General features: G+C 45.6%; 1 protein-coding gene across 1 annotated transcript in view; it reads right to left on the bottom strand.

Annotated features, from left to right (window-relative positions):
- LOC125465265 (carboxypeptidase M-like) overlaps window positions 1-16,974 on the bottom strand; it is a 46,561-nt gene that overhangs the window by 11,105 nt on the left and 18,482 nt on the right. The window contains exons 5-6 of the mRNA XM_059638302.1: window positions 10,673-10,857; window positions 673-828 (exon numbers count right to left, since the gene is read on the bottom strand). Of these exons, the coding sequence (XP_059494285.1) occupies window positions 673-828; window positions 10,673-10,857 (341 nt within the window). The remainder of the gene's footprint in view (window positions 1-672; window positions 829-10,672; window positions 10,858-16,974) is intronic.

Below are 16,974 nucleotides of genomic sequence, written 5' to 3'. Positions count from 1 at the left end.
TACCTGATGTCAAATCAAAAATCACTTACAAGAACTTTGGAAGACTCTTAATCTCATATAATCTTCAACTTTACTAGTTGGCCTTTGTTATTATACTTATCCAATGGAATTTTATTGTTCAAGGGGAGCATATTCATAATGTGCCAAGTTTTGGAAGCTCAGGAATTATAACAGACTAGAATCATGTGCTGAATGGGAAGATATAGGTGAACATCAAACAGGGGGTTTAGATTGTGACAAAGTAGTCCTTCATAAGGCAGGAAAAGTATTAAGCAGTAGATCAGTCACCTTGCAGAACCTCTCTACACATCTGCTCTGCTTGACAATGGAAATAGCTAATAGTGCCTGGTTGGTATAAAACCAGGGAGAGGAGAACAAACCAATATATATATATATATATATATATAAAACAAATTAGAGGCAAAGGAAAATCAGGATAAAATAAATGCATGCATCTTATGGAAAAGGGTTTTGTTCATTTCAATTACTTGCCTTAATTGTACCACCATGACACTACTTAAAATTAACACTGTATGATAAGACTGTATTATACTACCTTAACATTAACCGTGAATCAAGTTAGGACTAAAGATATTTAGAAACTCCAAAGAGGGACTATGACTGTTCACAAAAAGTGAGATATGATTCAGTCCCCTGTATTAAATGGCTTGCCTGATATCCTGTACCATTTAGCTCCATTCGTCACACCATTCAGGAATTTCATCTTACATAAATTCCCTTTGTACATGGTTTTGTGGTTAAAAGAATACATTTTTGCCAAGTATTTAAACACATCATCATCTGGGCTACGACTGTAGTTGTTGCTCCCTGTGAAGGACAACAAAAGTGAATTCTCAATACTACTCAGTTCAGGACCTTTATCACAGCAAAAATGAAACTTTTGTACAACCACACTTCAGAATATAAACTTTTCCTATTTTGTTAAAGGGCATCACACGCACAAATTTACTTAAAACATAGTAATAGCATAGAACAGTCAAAAATAATGATAAATTTCTCAAGCCCACTTAAGGTTTCACTGATGAAAGCATCAGCCAATGTGATACCAACCAATGAGGAATATGTCAGGTCTTGTTTTCACAGTGAAAGCTCATATCAATCAGACATTATAATTATAACCACTGCAATATGGGAACTTGGTGAGAACCTGCTAGGGTTCCAGTTTGTTATCACTATTCAGTGAAGCTAATGGAAAGTACAAAAGTGTGAACACCAATTGAAGATCAAATCAGATTCAGATATGATTCCCTCTCACAAGAATTAATACTTTTGCCATCATGCTACTGTATAGGATAGGAAAGAAGGTACTCGTACATTTATAAAGCCATTTGGGTACTTAGGATCACTCAATATATTTCACAGCTGATGAAGGTCCTTGTTAACACAGTTGCTATTACAATTTAGTTTGATGTGACAGTCAATTCAACTGTAGCAATCTCCCAACAATAATGAGTTAAATGATCACAATCTGTTTAATTCAGTTGGGGTTAAGGAATAAATGTTTTCCAGGACAGCATAGAACACCTCCTACCAAGTATTTTGTTGGGATGTTTACACCCACCTGAGATGAAAAGATGGTGGCATACTGCTAGTAGACTAGTAATCCTGACACCCAGGATGAAACTCTTGGGATTAGGGTTGAAATCCCATCACAGTAGGTAATGGAATTTAAACTCAATGAATATAAATTTGGAATTGAAAGCTAATCTCATTAAAGGTGAGTATGATTCCTAACACCGATTTGTTTTATGACAATCTAATTCAGTGATATCTTTTATGGAAGTACATCTCCTAGACCAGTTCTGCATGAGCCTCAGAGGCACAGCAATAAGGTTAACTCTTCACTGCTCTCTGAAATGGCTCCACAATATGGGATCTAAATTTAGTATTTCATTCAAAACAAAACATGCTTTTAATGGTGCAGCACTCCCTCTGCAGTACTATGACCACTGGAGTGGAACCTGAGCCCATGATCTTCCCAACTAGATATTTAGTCATTCTGAAGGAAACATTTGGAAATGTTTGGTCTACAATCGCCTGATGGAGCTGCCTTTGCTACACTGATGTCGGTTCATATAGATGGGAAATCTGGCAGACTTTTATTCTCTCTTTTTATCAGGTTGTGACGGAGAACCAATTTAGAGGCATTACTGCTGTTGTTGCTTGTAGTTAATCCTGACAGATCTGCTTATGTGGTCCACCCCAGTCATCCATGTTGCACCATCCTCACACACACAGTGTAGCTTGTCTGCAACCTCCCTGTGATATCCAACTACACCAAGGGTGACCCCTCCTTCTACTGGTCTTCTCTTTGGAATTTTTAGCATGCCGTTCTGCATCCAAATCTCAAAGACCTCCATTCTCCTCCATGAAACTTTATATATCATCCAAGTTTCTAAGGCAAACAGTAAAATGGATAGAATGGAAGACTTAATGCGATTTTTCCTTGTTACAATCATGAGCTTTCTTGGTAACACATTCTTCACCTTCACAAAATTACTTCTGGTTACCTCTATCTTTCTTCTGGCATGTGCATCACATTAGTCATCTTCTGCTAGCTTTTGTCCAAAGTAGAGAGAATTATCTATTTGTTCCAGGGTTTGCCATCCAGTTCAATCTAGTTTTTTGTAATGCATTCCTTTAAGATATCATTGATTTTTGTTTTGTGGTCATGCTCAATCCGTATTCTAGACTTGAGGATTTTATATTATGCAGGATATTTTGTAGGGTTGCTTCTGATGCTGTAAGTAATGCTGTGTCATTGTTGTATAATATGTTTGTGGCAGAGATAATGGGAACTGCAGATGCTGGAGAATCCAAGATAATAAAATGTGAGGCTGGATGAACACAGCAGGCCAAGCAGCATCTCAGGAGCACAAAAGCTGACGTTTCGGGCTAGACCCTTCATCAGAGAGGGGGATGGGGTGAGGGTTCTGGAATAAATAGGGAGAGAGGGGGAGGCGGAACGAAGATGGAGAGAAAAGAAGATAGGTGGAGAGGAGAGTATAGGTGGGGAGGTGGGGAGGGGATAGGTCAGTCCAGGGAAGACGGGCAGGTCAAGGAGGTGGGATGAGGTTAGTAGGTAGAAAATGGAGGTGCGGCTTGGGGTGGGAAGAAGGGATGGGTGAGAGGAAGCACAGGTTAGAGAGGCAGAGACAGGCTGGACTGGTTTTGGGATGCAGTGGGTAGAGGGGAAGAGCTGGGCTGGTTGTGTGGTGCAGTGGGGGGAGGGGACAAACTGGGCTGGTTTTGGGATGCGGTGGGGGAAGGGGAGATTTTGAAGCTGGTGAAGTCCACATTGATACCATTGGGCTGCAGGGTTCCCAAGCGGAATATGAGTTGCTGTTCCTGCAACCTTCGGGTGGCATCATTGTGGCACTGCAGGAGGCCCATGATGGACATGTCATCTAAAGAATGGGAGTGTTTGTGGCACTATTTTTACCCCTGAAAATCTAATTCTCTGAATGCTTGTTCTGTGTACAGATTGAATCATTTTAGCAACAGCCTTGTTGTAGTCCTCTCTTCACTTGAAACATATCTGATGGTCCCTCTTCCAGCCCGATGCTCACTTCTTGTTCCCAAAGTACATTCTCGATAAATCTCACATCTTTACTGTCAATGCTAACTTTCAACACATTTATTAACTTCTAAATACCTATTGAACAATGGACTTAGAATGATTAATGATACAAATTTAGGATAGAAACCCCATCACATCCTGAGGAAACCAGTGTGCAATTGTAATTTAATATTAAAATCGAGAATAAAAGTTTTACTTATTCGTAAAGGAAACAACATGAGCAACTTTAAGAGCAGTGGAAAGAAATTTAGTAACAACCTTCACAGGAGAATTGGATAGATACTTGAAGGGAAAATATTTACATGGAAGTGTGGAATAGCCAGGCAGTGGGTTTAATTAGATACACTGCCAAAGTGTTGACACAAGTACGACAGACTAAATAGTCTCCTCCACACTGCATCATTCTATGCTTTTATTCTAATTTAACACAAACAAAAGCATTTGGAAGTTTATTAATGGACCAGCATTTATTGTCCATCCTAATTGCCCCTAAACTGAATGACTTTCTAGGAGATTCCAGAGGACAGTTAGGAGTCAACCAAATGCTGTGGGCCTAGAGTAACATGTGTCCAGACCAGGTAAGTCTGGAAGATTTTCTCCCCAGCAGGACATGACTGAAGTTGTTGGGCTTTTATGACAATTGATAATTGTCACATGGTCAATATTGCATCAGCTTTTAATTCCAGATCTTTACTGAACTTAAATTTCACCATCTGCCATGTTGGAATTCAAACTCATGTCCCCAGAACATCAACCTGGGACTCTGGAATACCAGTACTGTAATATTTCCACTATCTTACCATCTCCTCTTAAGGTTTAACAACTTCTCAAAATGGAGTAAGTCCTTCTAATTCACTGTATCTAGGCACCTTATAGTTTCGCTCACTTTAGTCAAATTTTTTTGCGTCTTCATTTTTGGCTGGCATTTCAAAATCAGATGCTGCCTCGTGTATTGCCATTGCTATGTCAACAGCTGGTTTTGGTGTTTGTTTTCTCTTGTTGCTTGCTAATTCATTAACATGAGCATATATTTCTCAACATACTATGCCACCTCTAAGTGGAACGTCAGAGACTACTAGCTCCAAGTCACAAAAAGCTTCCAGCTGTCCTGCTGCATCAAGCTCAACAGAAAATGTGCTACAACAGAAACAAACATTTTGGAGTCTTCTGCCATGCAGAAGAAAAGGGCCTCGGCTTCTATGTTAAGTTCTCATGTGTGATATCTTTGCAAAAAGAATTCAAGTTTACCCAAACTCTTCAGAAATGACACTTTCATTCAGGGTGCTGATCAATTCGTCCTCAAACCATGAGTCATTCCTTGGCACTCTCAGCTTTTCCATCATGGTACACAAGGTTGCTATTTGTGGCTTCTTCTGTTGTTTTTTTGCTGTATATTCCATGGTGATTTATCACTGTCCATGGTCTTCACTCTGCCAAGGTATGTCTAGCTTCAACATCACATGTAATGACAGGCTCCTTTTGACATGCCAACCGTAAAAGTCTTCAGCTTTGTCAACGGATTTTGGGCTGTGGGCTAGTGTTTAGATCTTTTCTGTCATGCATTAGATCACAAAGTCCATTTGTCACATCCCACAGTTCTCTTAATTGCTAATAGTTAACTCACTCTCGATGCAGCGTTGTTTAATTTTTCATTCCAACTCTTTAAGTAAACTTTTAAAATGGCCTTGCATGCAGCAATGGTGTAGTAATAGTTGAATACTGTTATTGCTTCATCTACAACCAACAGTATCATGTTGAGTTTAAACCTACCTTGGAGGCAGCGATTAATATATTATGGATCGGGCCAGATTTGATTTTCTCTGCCTCCACCCAATGTTAAAATGACACCATTCACCATTAATCATATAATCTGGTCATTTTTCTAGGGCTTTGGTTGTCTAATCTTGTCTAAAGTTCATCACTAAAAAATAATAACCATAATTTAGAATTTACATTGCTCCAGCAACAATTCAGTTTGCTTAGCATTCCGAACTACATCCATTATCGGTCATTGCTATCTTGTAGTTGATAGAAAAAAGTCTACAGGCTACTGCTGATCTACAGATTTTGTCGTTAACTGCAACAATTTTGGTCAACATCAACAGCAAAGGGTAAAATAGTTTAATGTCATTGGTTAAAGTCCAAGATTTTTAATGAGCTGGAGGGTCTTGCAACAACACAATGATCATTTCTGCAAGGAGTGGAACTAATGGCAGCTCTTTTGGAGATTAGGCACTGCACAAATGGCCAAATGGCTCCTTCTGTCGATTTGATTCTATGACTGAGTCATTTAAGCTGGTTATAAAGAAAATATAGTTTTCATATTTGTGGGCTTTGGGGAGCTGCAGATGTTTGTAGATATTATATTTGCAATATAATATTTTATCTGAATCTTAAACTATATCACATATAAAGGGATTAAAGGTTTACTCAAATCCCTTTCCTTGTGTTTTGGCTACCATTGATCAGGAATGTTTTGACATATGGGCTAGGTGAATGAGAGACCTTTGCACCTTTTCAGATTAAATTGTATGTGAAATAGGATGCTTTGTGAATAAGCATCAAGATTAGCCAGGAATCAGGACCGGCAAAATTTTTGTTGCAAACTACAATATTGTACTCCACTTCACTCTGTAGCCTAAAACTGTCTTAAGATTAATACATGGATTTACATAATTTTGCCAGTATTTGCCTTGTGGCTGTTTACATTAAACAAGGTTTTTTTTACTGAGATAATGCTTTTACAGATGAACAACTTTGTCTCAGTGGTAACACTTATAACTCTGAGTTAGAAAAGGAGTTCAAGCCCCAATTTAGATACCAGTTAAGGATTTAGACCGATACTGCGTTGCAATACTAAGGAAGTACAACATTGTTTGAAATGCCAACTCAGGTTTAATCCATTCAAAACCCATCAACTTGCACAGAGTTAAAATTGGGTCTGCTGTCTTTCAGATGGGATGCTGATGGAACCCTGTCTGTCCTGCCAGGTGGATATAAAGAATCTTAACAATATAATTTGAAGGAGGATAGTTTACTAAAATTGGCCAATATTAACCCTTACCTGACAGCATCAAAATAGATTAACTGGCCACATCTTATTGTTCTTTGTTGGACCTTGTGCATAAATTGACTGCTGTATTTGCCTGCATTAAAACAATGACTTTGTCTGCTGCAAAGTATTTTGGATTGTGAAAAGTGGCACATAAATACAGGTTCTTTATTCTTTTAGAACACCTAGACAATGCAGCTTTTCTCATTGAATATGATTTTAGATATCCACGCTAAGCTATTTTTTGTTCTCAAAAACAGCAAGTGCTGGAGAAAATCAGCAGGTTTGAAAGCATCTATGGTGAAAACAAGTTAACACCTTGAGTTGAATAACTTCTTCAGAACCTCTTTTTCTTAAGTTCTTCTCTTATTTTGCATTTTCATCATTAAGTACTTGACTTTTGCTCAATAGTTTGCAATGATGGAAATCAAATCAAAATGCATCATTGTGGCATTCACATTTGTGTTTGGAATGACATGGAGGTCTTCAAACAAAATAAGTCATGACACTTGTTTATTGATGAGAAATCTTTTGTTTTATTCTTTGACAATGTCCCAAACTGAACTGCTGATGGCAACTACATGGTCTAGGGGATACAGTCTTTGTCCAAAACAGCAGTAAAACATCTAAATTTGTATTTTGAAAAGACAAAAGTCCTGTCAAGATAATAAAACCTCATATTGCATCCCACCAATTCAAACAGAGCATTATGGGTATTTCTCACCATTTAAAAAAAAACAGAATATAGTTTGCAGCCAGGTCAAAATTTAGAAAATTAACAAGGTGGCCAATGCCCAAGATTGGTGATGTTCTTTTAGATCAGGCATGTTTAACACAACCAATAAACTCAGAATATTTTCCACGAGCCGGACTTCCACAAGGTACAAGATGGTGGCAGAGTAAGACACTCCAGCCGGATCTCCTCTACTCGCCAGTCCCTTTTCCATTTTCATCCCTTTCTCCCCTCTTTGCTGCAGGTTTTCTCAACCACACCCCCCTCACCAGTTTCAGGCCAGAGTCAGAGAGGGAGCAGAGCGAGTTGGGAGCTGAGTCACAGCCTGGAGCCTGGAGAGGGAGCAGAGCAAGCTGGGAGCTGAGTCATGGCTGGAGCGTGGAGCGGGAGTGGAGCCATGGGCCAGAGCGTAGAGCGGGAGCAGAGCGAGCTGGGAGCCAAGTCACAGGTGAGTGCCTGGAGCGTGGAGCAGAGTGAGCTGGGAGCCGACTCATGGCCCAGAGCCTGAAGCAAGAGCTGAGCGAGCTGGGAGCTGAGCCACGAGCTGGAGCCCAGAGTGGGAGCAGGGTGAGCTGGGTGCTGAGTCACGGCCCAGAGCCCAGAGCGGGAGCAGAGCGAGCTGGGTGCTGAGTCACGGCCCAGAGCCCAGAGCGGGAGCAGAGCGAGCTGGGTGCTGAGTCACGGCCCAGAGCGGGAGCAGAGCGAGCTGGGTGCTGAGTCACGGCCCAGAGCCCAGAGCGGGAGCAGAGCGAGCTGGGTGCTGAGTCACGGCCCAGAGCCCAGAGCGGGAGCAGAGCGAGCTGGGTGCTGAGTCACGGCCCAGAGCCCAGAGCGGGAGCAGAGCGAGCTGGGTGCTGAGTCACGGCCCAGAGCCCAGAGCGGGAGCAGAGCGAGCTGGGTGCTGAGTCACGGCCCAGAGCGGGAGCAGAGCGAGCTGGGTGCTGAGTCACGGCCCAGAGCCCAGAGCGGGAGCAGAGCGAGCTGGGTGCTGAGTCACGGCCCAGAGCCCAGAGCGGGAGCAGAGCGAGCTGGGTGCTGAGTCACGGCCCAGAGCCCAGAGCGGGAGCAGAGCGAGCTGGGTGCTGAGTCACGGCCCAGAGCCCAGAGCGGGAGCAGAGCGAGCTGGGTGCTGAGTCACGGCCCAGAGCCCAGAGCGGGAGCAGAGCGAGCTGGGTGCTGAGTCACGGCCCAGAGCCCAGAGCGGGAGCAGAGCGAGCTGGGTGCTGAGTCACGGCCCAGAGCCCAGAGCGGGAGCAGAGCGAGCTGGGTGCTGAGTCACGGCCCAGAGCCCAGAGCGGGAGCAGAGCGAGCTGGGTGCTGAGTCACGGCCCAGAGCCCAGAGCGGGAGCAGAGCGAGCTGGGTGCTGAGTCACGGCCCAGAGCCCAGAGCGGGAGCAGAGCGAGCTGGGTGCTGAGTCACGGCCCAGAGCCCAGAGCGGGAGCAGAGCGAGCTGGGTGCTGAGTCACGGCCCAGAGCCCAGAGCGGGAGCAGAGCGAGCTGGGTGCTGAGTCACGGCCCAGAGCCCAGAGCGGGAGCAGAGCGAGCTGGGTGCTGAGTCACGGCCCAGAGCCCAGAGCGGGAGCAGAGCGAGCTGGGTGCTGAGTCACGGCCCAGAGCCCAGAGCGGGAGCAGAGCGAGCTGGGTGCTGAGTCACGGCCCAGAGCCCAGAGCGGGAGCAGAGCGAGCTGGGTGCTGAGTCACGGCCCAGAGCCCAGAGCGGGAGCAGAGCGAGCTGGGTGCTGAGTCACGGCCCAGAGCCCAGAGCGGGAGCAGAGCGAGCTGGGTGCTGAGTCACGGCCCAGAGCCCAGAGCGGGAGCAGAGCGAGCTGGGTGCTGAGTCACGGCCCAGAGCCCAGAGCGGGAGCAGAGCGAGCTGGGTGCTGAGTCACGGCCCAGAGCCCAGAGCGGGAGCAGAGCGAGCTGGGTGCTGAGTCACGGCCCAGAGCCCAGAGCGGGAGCAGAGCGAGCTGGGTGCTGAGTCACGGCCCAGAGCCCAGAGCGGGAGCAGAGCGAGCTGGGTGCTGAGTCACGGCCCAGAGCCCAGAGCGGGAGCAGAGCGAGCTGGGTGCTGAGTCACGGCCCAGAGCCCAGAGCGGGAGCAGAGCGAGCTGGGTGCTGAGTCACGGCCCAGAGCCCAGAGCGGGAGCAGAGCGAGCTGGGTGCTGAGTCACGGCCCAGAGCCCAGAGCGGGAGCAGAGCGAGCTGGGTGCTGAGTCACGGCCCAGAGCCCAGAGCGGGAGCAGAGCGAGCTGGGTGCTGAGTCACGGCCCAGAGCCCAGAGCGGGAGCAGAGCGAGCTGGGTGCTGAGTCACGGCCCAGAGCCCAGAGCGGGAGCAGAGCGAGCTGGGTGCTGAGTCACGGCCCAGAGCCCAGAGCGGGAGCAGAGCGAGCTGGGTGCTGAGTCACGGCCCAGAGCCCAGAGCGGGAGCAGAGCGAGCTGGGTGCTGAGTCACGGCCCAGAGCCCAGAGCGGGAGCAGAGCGAGCTGGGTGCTGAGTCACGGCCCAGAGCCCAGAGCGGGAGCAGAGCGAGCTGGGTGCTGAGTCACGGCCCAGAGCCCAGAGCGGGAGCAGAGCGAGCTGGGTGCTGAGTCACGGCCCAGAGCGGGAGCAGAGCGAGCTGGGTGCTGAGTCACGGCCCAAAGCCCAGAGTGGGAGCAGAGCGAGCTGGGTGCTGAGTCACGGCCCAGAGCCCAGAGTGGGAGCAGAGCGAGCTGGGTGCTGAGTCACGGCCCAGAGCCCAGAGTGGGAGCAGAGCGAGCTGGGTGCTGAGTCACGGCCCAGAGCCCAGAGCGGGAGCAGAGCGAGCTGGGAGCCGGCCATGAGGATGAGTACTAGAGGCAAGCCCCATATAAAGACCAGTGCGTAGAGGCAACGAGGTTTCGTGTACTGAAGCCCAGTGGGCATGGACTCAGTGGGAAAGGACTATAATTTGAGTGCTTTAAAGATACCTTTTATTATCATTGTAGACTTTTTAAACTCTGCATTCCTGTGCTAGTGTATTTTTGAATTCTGTGACAACACTTAAAGCGTCTGTACCTAGGTATCCTGTACTTCAGATGGCGTCAAGAGGCGACATTACAAACTTATCACTGTACTCATTCCAGTGCATGTGACAAATCAGGCTGTCCTAATTCCTAATTCTAAATCTATTCATGTTAAATCGCCACTAGTCAAAGCCTTAAATGAAAAGCAAGACATGTTCAAGCTGTAAAGTGTGCAACAAGGGGTAGAAACTAACTTTAATCCAATTTAAACTATTTAGAGTCGTAACAGGAAAAGCTCACCGAGATTGTTATTATCGTATGGATAAGCAGCCACGACGGCACCGCCATGAATACTAGCAGACAGCACAAACGTTTCACTGTGAATCCACCGTATCACTGCATCAGTTTCTGGCTCAAGAGATTCTGTAGTTTTCCCAAAAGGATCGGGAAAATTTCTGTTTAAATCCATTTTATTACTGTTATACCTGTAAACATAGAAAAGCATATGGATGCTGTATTATTGCTTCCTCATTGCAACCAGAAGGATTTTCTAAAGTACGTATCTATTCTTACGCTAAGGTGAGTCCATTGAAAGAAAGTTTGTTAAAGGGAAATTTACTTGCTTCTACAGGTAAACCAGGTTAATCCGCATGTATTGAAAAGCGTATTTTTTTTAACACAATGAAAATCAATAAAAGTAATCAGTCATCAATTCATCATGTTGATGATGCAGGCATAATGGGCTGAGTGGCCGCCTCCTGAGCCATAACACTTCTGTGATTCTGTATGAGCTATTCATTTTTTACCCACATATCCCTAGACTGTCAATTAGCTATTAAGTAGATCCAGTTTTTATCTTGTGAACACTGATCACCTCATCTCTTATTAGTGTATTACACTGTGTAGAAACTCAATGGCAACTCAGAGTACTGGATGTGAGTTTGCTCACTGAGCTGGAAGGTTAGTTTTCAGACGTTTCGTCACCATTCTAGGTAACATCATCAGTGAGCCTCCGATGAAGCGCTGGTGTTATGTCCCGCTTTCTATTTATCTGGTTAGGTTTCCTTGGGTTGGTGATGTCATTTCCTGTGTTGGTGATGTCATTTCCTGTTCTTTTCTCAGGGGATGGTAGATTGGCTCCAAATCCATGTGTTTGTTGATGGAGTTCTGGTTGAATGCCATGCTTCTAGGAATTCTCGTGCGTGTCTCTGTTTGGCTTGTCCTAGGATGGATGTGTTGTCCCAATCAAAGTGGTGTCCTTCCTTATCTGTGCGTAAGGATACGAGTGATAGTGGGTCATGTCGTTTTGTGGCTAGTTGATGTTCATGTATCCTGGTGGCTAGCTTTCTGCCAGTTTGTCCAATGTAGTGTTTGTCACAGTTCTTGCAAGGTATTTTGTAAATGACGTTCGTTTTGCTTGCTGTCTGTATAGGGTTTTTTAAGTTCATTAGCTGCTGTTTTAGTGTGTTGGTCGGTGTGTGGGCTACCCTGATGCCAAGAGGTCTGAGTAGTCTGGCAGTCATTTCCAAAATGTCTTTGATGTAGGGGAGAGTGGTTATGGTTTCTGAGCACGTTTTGTCTGTTTGTTTGGGTTTGTTGCTGAGAAATCGGCGGACTATGTTCATTGGGTACCCGTTCTTTTTGAATATGCTGCATAGGTGATTTTCCTCTGCTCTGCGTAGTTCCTTTGTGCTGCAGTGTGTGGTGGCTCGTTGGAATAATGTTCTAATGCAGCTTCGTTTGTGGGTGTTGGGATGGTTGCTCCTGTAGTTCAGTATTTGGTCCGTATGTGTTGTTTTCCTGTAGACGCTGGTTTGAAGTTCCCCATTGGCTGTTCGCTCTACTGTGACATCTAGGAATGGCAGTTTGTTGTTTTCCTCCTCTTTTGTGAATGTTATGCCAGTAAGGGTATTATTGATGGTCTTGAAGGTTTCCTCTAATTTGTTTTGTTTAGTGATGACAAAGGTGTCATCCACGTAGCGGACCCAAAGTTTGGGTTGGATGACTGGCAGAGCTGTTTGTTCGAGTCTCTGCATTACTGCCTCTGCTAAGAACCCTGATATCGGCGATCCCATGGGTGTACCGTTGGTTTGTCTGTAGGTTTTGTTATTGAAAGTGAAGTGGGTGGTGAGGCATAGGTCCACTAGCTTGATGATGTTGTCCTTGCTGATGAGGTTGGTGGTGTCTGGTGTATGTGTCTTCGGTTCTTCTAATAGTGTAGCCAGTGTTTCTTTGGTTGAAATAATGGTCTCCTTTGACGTAACAGCCCTGTTCACATCCATCAACATCAACCTGGCCAAAGAAACACTGGCTACACTATTAGAAGAACCGAAGACACATACACCAGGCACCACCAACCTCATCAGCAAGGACAACATCATCAAGCTAGTGGACCTATGCCTCACCACCCACTTCACTTTCAATAACAAAACCTACAGACAAATCAACGGTACACCCATGGGGTCTCCGATATCAGGGTTCTTAGCAGAGGCAGTAATGCAGAGACTCGAACAAACAGCTCTGCCAGTCATCCAACCCAAACTTTGGGTCCGCTACGTGGCTGACACCTTTGTCATCACTAAACAAAACAAATTAGAGGAAACCTTCAAGACCATCAATAATACCCTTACTGGCATAACGTTCACAAGAGAGGAGGAAAACAACATCAAACTTCCATTCCTAGATGTCATAGTAGAACGAACAGCCAATGGGGAACTTCAAACCAGCGTCTACAGGAAAACAACACATAATGACCAAATACTGAACTACAGGAGCAACCATCCCAACACCCACAAACGAAGCTGCATTAGAACATTATTCCAACGAACCACCACACACTGCAGCACAGAGGAACTACGCAGAGCAGAAGTAAATCACCTATACAGCATATTCAAAAAGAATGGGTACCCAATGAACACAGTCCGCCGATTTCTCAGCAACAAACCCAAACAAACAGACAAAATGGGCTCAGAAACCATAACCACTCTCCCCTACATCAAAGACATTTCTGAAATGACTGCCAGACTACTCAGAGATAATGGGAACTGCCGATGCTGGAGATTCCAAGATAATAAAATGTGAGGCTGGATGAACTCGTTCTCACACACCACCCTACCAACCTCCGGATACAACGCATTATCCTCCGACACTTCCGCCATTTACAATCCGACTCCACCACCCAAGACATTTTTCCATCCCCTCCCCTGTCTGCTTTCCGGAGAGACCACTCTCTCCGTGACTCCCTTGTTCGCTCCACACTGCCCTCCAACCCCACCACACCCGGCACCTTCCCCTGCAACCGCAGGAAATGCTACACTTGTCCCCACACCTCCTCCCTCACCCCCATCCCAGGCCCCAAGATGACATTCCACATTAAGCAGAGGTTCACCTGCACATCTGCCAATGTGGTATACTGCATCCACTGTACCCGGTGCGGCTTCCTCTACATTGGGGAAACCAAGCGGAGGCTTGGGGACCGCTTTGCAGAACACCTCCGCTCAGTTCGCAATAAGCAACTGCACCTCCCAGTCGCAAACCATTTCCACTCCCCCTCCCATTCTTTAGATGACATGTCCATCATGGGCCTCCTGCAGTGCCACAATGATGCCACCCGAAGGTTGCAGGAACAGCAACTCATATTCCGCCTGGGAACCCTGCAGCCATATGGTATCAATGTGGACTTCACCAGTTTCAAAATCTCCCCTTCCCCCACCGCATCCCAAAACCAGCCCAGTTCATCCCCTCCCCCCACTGCACCACACAACCAGCCCAGCTCTTCCCCCCCCCCACCCACTGCATCCCAAAACCAGTCCAACCTGTCTCTGCCTCCCTAACCGGTTCTTCCTCTCACCCATCCCTTCCTCCCACCCCAAGCCGCACCCCCAGCTACCTACTAACCTCATCCCACCTCCTTGACCTGTCCGTCTCCCCTGGACTGACCTATCCCCTCCCTACCTCCCCACCTACACTCTCTCCACCTATCTTCTTTACTCTCCATCTTCGGTCCGCCTCCCCCTCTCTCCCTATTTATTCCAGTTCCCTCCCCCCATCCCCCTCTCTGATGAAGGGTCTAGGCCCGAAACGTCAGCTTTTGTGCTCCTGAGATGCTGCTTGGCCTGCTGTGTTCATCCAGCCTCACATTTTATTAGCCAGACTACTCAGACCTCTTGGCATCATGGTAGCCCACAAACCCACCAACACACTAAAACAGCAGCTAATGAACTTAAAAGACCCTGTAGAGACAACAAGCAAAATGAACGTCATTTACAAAATACCTTGCAAGAACTGTGACGAACACTACATTGGACAAACTGTCAGAAAGCTAGCCACCAGGTTACGTGAACATCAACTAGCCACAAAACGACATGACCCACTATCACTAGTGTCCTTACATAAAGATGAGGAAGGACACCACTTTGATTGGGACAACACATCCATCCTAGCTCAAGCCAAACAGAGACACGCACGAGAATTCCTAGAAGCATGGCATTCAACCAGAACTCCATCAACAAACACATGGATTTGGAGCCAATCTACCATCCCCTGAGAAAAGAACAGGAAATGACATCACCAACACAGGAAATGACATCACCAACCCAAGGAAACCTAAACACATAAATAGAAAGCGGGATATAACACCAGCGCTTCACTGGAAGCTCACTGATGATGTTACGTAGTATGGTGATGAAATGTCTAAAAACGAATCTTCCAGCTCAGCGCGCAAACTTCCATCCAGAACCTCAACCTGAACTACAAATCTTCTCAAAACTCAGAGTACAGCGCACATGTTTAATGAAACACAGCTTCACACTTTACAGTGTACACTTGATTCAGCTGTGCATCATTACTTTTTAAATGGTACACTCTTTTTTCATAAATTAGAGTAAAAGATATAGGAGCAGAACGAGGGCATTCAGCCTGTCAAGTTTGTACTGCCACTTGATCATAGCTGAGACGTTGCTCAAACCCATTCTCCTGACTTCTTCCAGTAACCCTTCATCCCCTTACAAATTTATCTTTGATTATCTTAAATATACTCAGTGACATGGCTTCTGTAATGTTCTACAGTAAGGGGCTCCACAGATTAAACACCCTCTGACTGAAGAAATTTCTCCTCATCTCAGTTCTAAAGTATCTTAACTCTGACACTATATCCTTAGGCCCTGGTCTCTCCTCTTAATGGAAACATCTTCTCCCCATCCACTTTATCCAGGCCTCTCAGTGTTCTTTAAGTTTCAATCACATTTCTCCCTCATCCTTCTAAACTCCATCCTGTACAAACTCAGAGTCATCAACACCTCCTCATATGGCAAGCCCTTTTCCCTCAGAATCATTTTTGTAAACCTTCTCTGGACCCCCTCCAATGCCAGTACATCCTTCCTTATGTATGGAAAACTGCTCACAACATTCCAAATGCAGTCTGACCAGAGGCTTACACATCCTCAGCTGTACATGTCTGCCCTTGGATTCCAGTCCTTTTAAAATGAGCACTAGCATTGCACTTGGCTTCTGAACTGCCAAATGAACCTGTAAACCTGAAGAGAATTCTGAACTAGGATGTCCAAGTCACTTTGTACTTCAGATTTCTGAAGCCTTTCTCCATTTAGAAAATAGTCTATGCCTCTATTTTTCCTGCCAACGTGCAAAACCTCACGCTTTCCCACACTGTATTCCATCTGCTGTTTCTTTGTCCACTCTCTTAGCCTGACCAAGTCCTTTTGTAGTCTTCTCATGTCCTCAACATGGCCTGCTGCTCCACCTATCTGTGTCATCTCCAAACATAACAACAATGCCCTCAGGTCCTCTGTCCAGATCATTAATGTATAACATGAATAGTTGAACATCAAACACTGGTCCCTGCGGAACTCCGTTAGTCACCAGCTGCCATCCTGAAGAATTCCCACTCTCTTCCTTCTGCCAGTCAGCCAATCCTCTATATTTGCCAGTACCTTACTGACCATTCCGTCAGCAGAGCAGCAGTTAAGGACTTTGGCAGAGCTAAATGAAGAAATGTACAATCTCAAAGAACCTGTTAGTCTATTAACAAGTATCCAGTGATGATGTATAACATTGGCCAGATGAATAGTGGACCTTCCATAATAAAGAATCAAGAATAATCCAAATCTGAAATGTAGTGTTTATCACCATCAACCTGTATTAAGGAACAGAGGTGAATAGATTAATTATATAAAGCACAGTGCCACAAATGAGGGAGAAAAATAACTTAAATTGCAGCAGAATGTGAATCAAAAGGGTCTGACTGTAGCTCTAAATGAACTCACCAATTTTTTTTCACATGATATTTTCAATTTTTTTTAGTTATGGGCACGTTCACTTTATCAGTTTATAGTGGGTTTCAAACAGCTGGGTCTTTTTCTATTCATTTTGTGGGATGTGGGTGTCGCTGGCTGGCCAGCATTTCTTGCCCATCCCTAGTTGCCCTTGAGAAGGTGGTGGTGAGCTGCCCTCTTGAACCATTGTCGTCCACCTGCTGTGGGTTGACCTACAGTGCCATTAAGGAGGGAATCCAGGATTTTGAACCAGAGACAGATGAAGGAGCGGTGATATATTTTCAAATCAGGATGGTGAGTGGCTTGGAGGGG

This window comes from Stegostoma tigrinum, chromosome 29 (genome assembly GCF_030684315.1).
Source record: "Stegostoma tigrinum isolate sSteTig4 chromosome 29, sSteTig4.hap1, whole genome shotgun sequence".
Taxonomy (NCBI): Eukaryota; Metazoa; Chordata; class Chondrichthyes; order Orectolobiformes; family Stegostomatidae; genus Stegostoma; species Stegostoma tigrinum.
The sequence above is the reverse complement of the archived record's forward strand: the minus strand, read 5'-3'. Positions and strand labels throughout refer to the sequence as shown.